The sequence below is a fragment of the Cannabis sativa genome, chromosome 2 (genome assembly GCF_029168945.1).
Source record: "Cannabis sativa cultivar Pink pepper isolate KNU-18-1 chromosome 2, ASM2916894v1, whole genome shotgun sequence".
Lineage (NCBI taxonomy): Eukaryota > Viridiplantae > Streptophyta > Magnoliopsida > Rosales > Cannabaceae > Cannabis > Cannabis sativa.
This window is the reverse complement of record NC_083602.1, coordinates 71,764,794-71,773,586: the sequence shown is the minus strand read 5'-3', so window position 1 is coordinate 71,773,586 and position 8,793 is coordinate 71,764,794. Positions and strand designations below refer to the sequence as shown.

Here is an 8,793-nt window from a genome sequence, read left to right as displayed (position 1 = left end):
TTTTTTTCTTTTGAGTCACTCCCTCTTTGTGGCTTCTTCCCAAAGTTCTTTTTGAATTTCATGAACTTTTTGTATCTCTTAGAGAAGAGTGCCAAGTCCTCCATGTCACTACATAAGCTTTCCTCATCTTCTTCACTAATGGCATGGGAGGAGGAAGACTTGAATGTAATAGTCTTCTTTTTCTTCTCAACTTCCTCTTCTTCTTGAGCACTCATGAAAATTTCATGGTTCATGAGTGAGCCAATTAGTTCTTCCAAGGGAAGTGTTGAGAGATCCTTGGCTTCTTGAATGGCAACCACCTTTCCTTGATAAGCGTTGGTGAGACTTCTCAAAATCTTGGTCACCATATCCTTTTGAGTAAGTACCTTGCCAAGAGAGTTCAAACCATTAGTAATTGTAGTGAAGCGAGTATACATATTAGCAATGGTTTCATCCGATTTCATCTTAAAGTTCTCATATTGAGAGGAATAAATTTGAATTTTAGTTTCCTTCATAGCACTAGTTCCTTGATGAGTAACTTCAAGCATTTTCCACATATCATAAGCGGTAGAGGCTTGTTCAATATTTTTAAAAATGTCTCTATCCAAACCACATATAAGAGCATATTTAGCTTTAGCATTTTTAGAAAGCATTTTCTTATCATTTTCATCATATGCTTCATAAGTCTTAATTAATTCAACACCATTTATGACATGTTTAGCAACATAAGGACCACTAGACACAATATGCCACAAATCATAGTCAATAGATTGAAGATAAGTTTCCATTCTAATTTTCCAATAAGGAAAATCTACTCCATTGAAGTATGGTGCTCTATTTGTGCTAAAACCTTCTAACATGTTATTTTGTGAATTACTTGGAAACGCCATGCTCTAGATTGTGAAATCTAATCAAATAATTTGAGCCACTTGCTGCGATACCAATTGTTAGCCCAAGATATGTTTCCAAGAGGGGGGAATTGGAAATTTAAACTAATTTCGGAAAATTAAAACTTTTAACACAAAATTATGCAATTAGTCAATTAATCAAGTAAAAGCAAGTAGTATGGCAAGCAATATATTAAGACAAATAATTAAACTTGTAAAGTAAAGAGTTTAAGGATTAGAAAATGCAAACTCTCGATTTTTACAAGGTTCGGTAGAGCTATGCCACCTACGTCCTTGGTCTTCAAAGCTATGGACCTAGCTTTGAGTTCCAATATCGAGCCAAGTTAACGGGCTTGACTAACCCTTACAACCGAGAAATTTTCACCAAGGTATTTCCAAACCTCTTACAATAGTTTCGCACCCCCGAGGACTATTAACCTCTTTCTCGGATTGTTGAAGTGCCAATCTCACTATTACCGGGTTGTTTACAATACCGGTGCCAACCTCACCTCAATCACAATATGGAAATGTGTTTGATATACAAGCTAAAATCACTCTAGAAATATGATGATACAATGGAAACCTAGAGTGAAAAGCAAGCACACTTAAGATGAATAAAATCAAATTTTGGCTCAAAGTGTGTGAAAAGTGTTTGTTTGGATTTCAAACTTGGAAGCTCCTTAATCTCACTTAGATAGGTTAGATGTTTGTAATAAATGCTCAACCAACTTATTTTTTGAAAGAAAAATCGAGTTTATATAGTGTTTGAAAGAAAACTAGCCGTTTATAGCCGTTAGCACGTTTCCCGAGGTGAGGTCAGCCGTGAACCGGAAGTCCGAATGGGAACCGAAATTCCAGATTGATTACAACCGGAATTCCGGATGCCAACCGGAATTCCGGATGGCTGACCAGAGGCAAAAATGCCATTTTTCGGGACTTAAACGCGCATAACTTCTTACTCGATTATCCGATTTCAGAAATTCCAACTTTGTTCTCTTAGTTAAACAAAATGTAATTTAGAAATTCAATCAAAAATTTTTTTGAACTATCGTGTGAGAAAACTTGTTGCACAAGTTAGTGAATGGGCCAAAATTCAAATTTATAAAAAACTTAGTGTGCTATGCAAATCACTTTAACAAGACTAAAGTAAATTTATACCATTTGATTTTGAGTAGTCTTGATGTAGATGAGCCTCCTAGCTTGATTTGCATGTTTTTTGATCCCATGTTGACTTTTCCCGAGAGTTGACCTTGACTTTGACTTTGACTTTGACTTTCGGGTTGACTTTTGACTTTGGGCTTTTGAAGACCTCTTTTGAATAGGGTCTTGAGTTGTTGATCCCTTGATGAATCTTTTGCTCTTGATATGCTTGTTAAATCCATTTAGTGTTTCTTTCAAAAGTTTGGTAAAAATACCAAAATATTTATTTTCTCTTTTAAATTTGCTACAAAATCAATAAACCATTAGTAACAAATAAGAATCAAATATTTGTTAATCATCAAAACAATGAGATCTAAAAGTTTGAGTTAACAGAACTCTCTTTTTGGAGCAAGAAAAATAATAAAACTATCAAATTACATATATTCTACTCTTGCAACTTACATTCCTTCCATAAATATTCTATTGGAGTCAACTTGTATATTAATTTGTTTAAGGAACAGAGGGACTCGAGGCATGGTCGACCAGAGGGTGGGGCAGCCGGGGCCTAGGCCCCATGCTCCACAATTTTAGAGGCCCCGAAAAATTAAAATTAATATTATATATATAAAAATAAAAATATAATATATATGTGTATATATAAATTTTGGTTTTACAATTTTCATAATAGAGCTACCAGCATAATTGGTGAGAGAGGGATTATATGTTAGTTGGTGGATGCTGGATTCGATTCTTGACTTTCTCAATTTATAGAAAGTTTTTTTTTTTTTTTTAAAAAAAAGTACATTATTTAAAAAAAAATATATTATATTATAAATATTTTTGGTAAGGAGCAAAGATTATATTATTTTTTTTGACGAAACAAAGATTATATTTTGTCAAAGTCTAACATGAATGAAAGTTCAGGGGCATAATTTAGTACATGTCAAAGTTCGAGCGGCATGATTTGGTAGATATCAAAGTCTGGGGAGCATATTTAGTACATAAACAATCATTGAAATAGTAGAATTGAATGAAATTAGACAAAAGTCCTTTAATCCAACAATCTCAATAGTTCAGGGGGTATTTTTCACGACTTTAAAAGTTCAGGAGGCATGATTTGGTACATGTCAAAGCAAAAGTCCTAATTAGCCTTTAAAAAATAACTAACAAGAATATTATAAATTAAATGAAAAGTACATTTATTAATTATTATTTATCTTCTTAAATTTATAAAATCTTATAACATATATTAAAAAAAATTAACAATTTTTTTGACATACTATTATATAAAACTTCAATAAAGATGCTATTAACTATAAACAAATATTACCTTAAATTAGGTTATGTGTTAGAAAAATTATTTATTATATAGAGATAAAATAGTGAATTATATTGTGTCAAAATTTCAATAATAAATGACATCTTTGAGCAAAAATTGAAAAATAAATAATATTTATTTAAATTTTTTATATAAAAAAAAAGCTCCGTTTCAAATTTTGCCCTAGGCCACACAACACCTTGAGACGGCCCTGACTCGAGGAAATAGAGTCTGGGAGTGGAGAGAGAAATAAATGACAACTTAAATTTGCTTGAAAAATTTTACCATTAAAATTTGAATTTAAAGAGTAAAATTATAGTATGAGTGTTTAGAGGGTTAATGTCTTTTTTTTTTTAATTTTTTTAATTTTTACATTTTAAAACAGTTTTTTTTTTTTTTTTTTTTTTTTATTTTTATGAAAGTTTACAAAGCAATTTACATATCAACTAACGAAACAATTTAAACCACAACCAAAATAAAAAATTACTGAAACAAATGAAATTATTATTGTTTTTTTTTTTAAATAATATATAAAATAATTTCCCATTTTTCTTTTATTTCTAATTATATGCAGTATAATGTAAAGAATCTCTACCTTCCCATTGGGTTGAGAGCTTGGGAGCAATATAGCTACATGTATATTTATAAATAATAATACTCCAATAATAATCAATCGAGGTAAGAATAAGATAGGTATACTACTGATTATGCTTGCCCAACTGTACTTCCTAAATTATTATTATAATATGTTATATAGTATATACACCAACTGTACTTGACTTAATTACATACAAATTCACCTAATTAGGAAGATTTGTTGAATTAGCTCATTCATGTATTCAGGATTAACACATTCACAACAGAAAAAAAAAAAGTATAATATTTTTTTTAAAGATTCGGAAGGTGGCCTATCTCTGTCCATATCATTTTCAATATTTTTGAAATATATATATGTATATATAATTCCAGACGAAACAAATAATTTTATTTTATATGTTAAATGTTAGTCATGATCATTTAGCATAACTGTATAATTTAGAAAAATATATATAACTATACATATTGTAGTACACGACTCATATATTATATATAAATAGAAGAAGAAATTATAAAATGAAAGAGAAACTAATAAATTATTATCTATTAATTAAATCATGCTGTTAATTAATTAGAGACGTGTATAAAATATATAATTATAGGTCCACTCCAATATCCTTCTTTTTTTAATTCATTTTTATCTTATTTTTTGTTTTGTTTTTGACGTATCTGTTTTCTTTTTCGTTTTTTAATTTTTAAAAATAACTTCAAAAAACCAAACCGCTAAACATTTTTTTTAATAGTAGCCGCTAAACATTTTTTTTAAAAAGACCGCTAAATATTGTTATTAAAGCTATATATATCTTTTTTTTTTTTGTGAAATAATCGAAAGCTAAATATATATATGTTTTAAAAGAATTAAATCCCATCAATTAGAAAAGCATTATTACAAAAATTATTAACTCCAACTGTAATTTCCTTTTAAGAAAGAATCTTAAATATGAATTTAAGTAAAGAATAAATAAGCGGGTGAAGGAAAAATATAAATATATTTATAAATTTCATCAAAATAAAAATTATATATTTATAAATTAAATATGATACTTACGCGCAACGCATGGTCGTACGTATACCAAAAACGACAATTTGGCGAACGTGCAGGCCATGCACTTTTACACAAAGAAATCTTTCCTTCATTTACTTTTTTCCAATTATCCATATAAATTAATAATAATAATAATAATTAAAATAAAGAATATTCATTCTCTTCTCTGCGTGTATATAAACTCATGGATTCAATGAACGAATTTTTGCGACAATTATAAAACCTCTGGCTCTTTCTCCCAAAATAAAAGAAAATATAGTATGAGATGAGGTCTAAAAACTCTTATATTAATATTAATAACAATACTAAGTCCTACTTTGGCAAGCATATTAGACCCTTCATTCTCTTTTTTCTCTCTCTAGCTCTCTTCCTCCTATTAGCCTTCTCCTGTCCCCAGAAAACCCCCACCACTAATAACTATATTTTCTCCACTACAACAAGGCTTGATCTTAATCAACAACAACACCATCATCACGAGGACAATATCGTAATTTCGAATAAATATCCGGAGTGGTTCGAAATAATCGCCGAGAAACTAAATACGACTCGTAAGATTAAGCTCGGTTTGGTCAATTTAGAACATGAAGAACTCGACGACGGCTTACGTGGCCTGCATGGATTGGCCGACGTGGTCACCGTACGGTTCGACACTCTATCCGGTTCGGACCGGCCGAACTGGGACGATTTTTTCCCGGAGTGGATCGACGAGAACCAGACGTGGGGTACACCCAAGTGCCCGGAAATTCCACTCCCGTCGTTGTTGGAGTCAGCGTACGACGATATAGATGTTGTCGTTTCGGCGGTCCCGTGTGGGACCCCACCGCGTGACGTGTTCGAGCTTCAGGTGAATTTGGTGGTGGCTAATCTAGCGGTCAGGAGTAGTAGTAGTAGAAGTGGTTCTGATCGGACGGTGTACGTTGTGTTTGTGGGGTCCTGTGGGCCCATGTTGGAGATTTTTCGGTGTGATGATTTGATGAGTCAGCAGAGAGGGGAGTTTTGGGTGTATAAGCCTGAGATGAGTAGGCTTAAGCAGAAAGTGGCTATGCCTTTTGGGTCTTGCCAACTTGTTCCTCCTCCTAATTATCACCAAACTGGTAAGGTCTTGTTTGTTACAATTAATAATCTCTCTACTATACTCTAATTCTAACAATCTCATTTTCCTATTATATGTTATATTTCATAAATTTGGGTGAGATACTAGTAAAAGAAATTTGCTGGAACTATGGAATTAGGATGCTTTTTTCACCAAACGTTTAACCTACTTAAGATTTTGCAAAAATGAGCTGTTTAATTAAAAAAAAAATTATATTTAATTATTACTATATTATATGCAATTTGAGCAAATAATATTCAACTTGTCAGCTCTCTTTTAAAGACCAAATCAATGTACTTTCTCATTCTAAATTGATTTTCATTTCTTGGCTAGTTTTATATTGAATTTATATGAATGAATTAATGGTTATGAAAAAGCCTAACCATAATTTGAATTTGGTATAATAGCTTTGACCTGCTTTATTTTGAACCTATATCTATCTATATGACAATAATTTTGGTGTAACTACCAAGATTATTGTGAATTATTTGTTCTCTGGCAATATTCTTACGTAATATTAGTTATTGATTATTTCAAACAAATAATACAAAATTGTACCTATAAATTATAATTAGCTCGAACAAGTCTTAATTAAGCAGTAGTAGCACTAATGTGGCATCGCGAACGCTCTCATCGTATAAATTAATGTATAAATTAATACGTACACGTTAGTTGAAAAGTCCATATGTCACCCTGCACATATGCTAACATTTGTTAATTTTATAAACTTCTTATTATTGTTTTTGTCAATAGCGACATTATTGGTTTACAATAATTTAATTTCCAACTAACGTGAATGATACTAATAGATGGTAAAGTTTTCAACTATCTTACTTTCTCATCATCACATTAGGCTTTTTTTTTTTGGGATAAACACATTGGCTTAATCTAGATGAAGAAATTGCATGAGAGCCATGAGCCATGAGCCATGAGGCATACACCCAATTCTATTATTTTATTCTCTCTTTCACAAGTATACGTTATTTCACATTTATAGGCTGTTTTGCTTAAATATTCATTTATTGTTTCACGGATTCGATAATATTAAATTTATCAATTAGTACAATACACTCTTGAATTTTTGGGTTGATATAAGGAAGTAATGTTTTTACGGTTTAAATTAAGATTTCTTAAGGAATTCGTTTTGAATAATATTGGAGAAATTATTGAAATCGAATAATCTTTTAAGAAACTACCTTTTGTAGTCATTTTACCTTTCTTTAATGCCTTTTGTAGTCATTGATGATTTTACTAAAGGTAAATTTTGTTATTATTAAAATACATTAATGTTTTTATCAAATAAATAAAATACATCAATGTAAGTTCAAATAAAATATACCTTATTATTTATATTTATTTTTAATTTTGAAAGCCCTTATCATTTACTGTTTTTTTTTTTTTTAAAAAAAAAACCCTTATTATTTATAATTTAATTTTTAAATAAGAAAATTGGGCTGTGTTTTCATTGAACAGAAAAAGAGGAGCTGAGAAGATGGGCTTTACAAGAACCCGGCTCAGATAATATTGAACCAGAGGCCCAGCCCAAGACCAAGCCCAATCAGATAATAAATCAGCAACACCGCAGCCCAAGATACGCCTACGCCACTGTCCTTCATTCTTCGGAATCCTACGTCTGTGGCGCCATAGCTTTGGCCCAAAGCATTCGCCGGACCAAATCCACCAGAGACCTCGTCCTCCTGGCCGACAAATCCATCAGCACAAAATCCCGACGAGGTCTCCGGTCTGCCGGGTGGCAGATCGTCCCCATTGACCGAATCCGAAGTCCATTCGCGAAAAAAGGCTCCTACAACGAGTGGAACTACAGCAAGCTCCGGCTATGGCAACTCGTCCGGTACGACAAGATCGTCTTCATCGACGCAGATTTACTGGTTCTCAGCAACCTGGATTACCTCTTCTTATATCCTCAGCTCTCGGCAGCCGGGAACGACAGGTTTTTGTTCAATTCTGGGGTGATGGTGATTGAGCCATCCAACTGTTTGTTCAAAGTCCTTAGCGAGAAGACATTTGAATTGAAATCGTACAACGGCGGAGACCAAGGGTTTCTGAACGAAGTCTTCACGTGGTGGCATCGGCTTCCCCGAAGTATTAATTACCTGAAGATTTTTAGAAGGAGCAGTAGCGGAGACTTTTTACATGAGGTGGGTAGGGGTCAAAAAATTGGGGCAATTCATTATCTGGGATTGAAGCCATGGTTGTGTTACAGGGATTACGACTGTAATTGGGACATGCCGGATCACCTCATCTACGCGAGCGACTCAGCTCACCGGCGGTGGTGGGAAGTGTACGATTACATGCCGAAGAATTTGCAGTCGTATTGTGGATTGACGAAGAAGATGGACCGTAGGATTAAGAAGTGGAGAGGGATTGCTAATAAGATTGATTTGCCTAGTGGCCATTGGAAAATTCAGCCTAAGGACCTAAGACGACACCGTTTGGTAGATTAGAAAGAAAAGGTTCTACAACCATGTGAGAATATATTATATAGCGAGTAGAAGTTGATTAATTAGTAAGTGTGAAATTCTTTCTTTCTTTCTTTCTTTTTAAAAGAAAAGAAAGAAACGAAATCTCACCATCCTTTCTGGACAAGATGATCAAAATGTTGGATGTTTTATTATTCACACTATATTTAACTGTACATTATTCAAGCAAACATAATAATAACATTATTTTTTAATTTGGATTGTAACAACATTTGTCTTTTTATGAAGTTGTT

General features: G+C 32.4%; 1 protein-coding gene across 1 annotated transcript; it reads left to right on the top strand.

Annotated features, from left to right (window-relative positions):
• The first annotated feature begins 5,172 nt into the window (after positions 1-5,172).
• Positions 5,173-8,754, top strand: LOC115719848 (putative UDP-glucuronate:xylan alpha-glucuronosyltransferase 5). The gene is made up of 2 exons (XM_030649034.2): positions 5,173-6,060; positions 7,533-8,754. The coding sequence occupies exons 1-2, from the start codon at positions 5,232-5,234 to the stop codon at positions 8,522-8,524; spliced, it is 1,821 nt and encodes a 606-aa protein (XP_030504894.2). The 5' UTR covers positions 5,173-5,231; the 3' UTR covers positions 8,525-8,754.
• Positions 8,755-8,793: the final 39 nt, after the last annotated feature.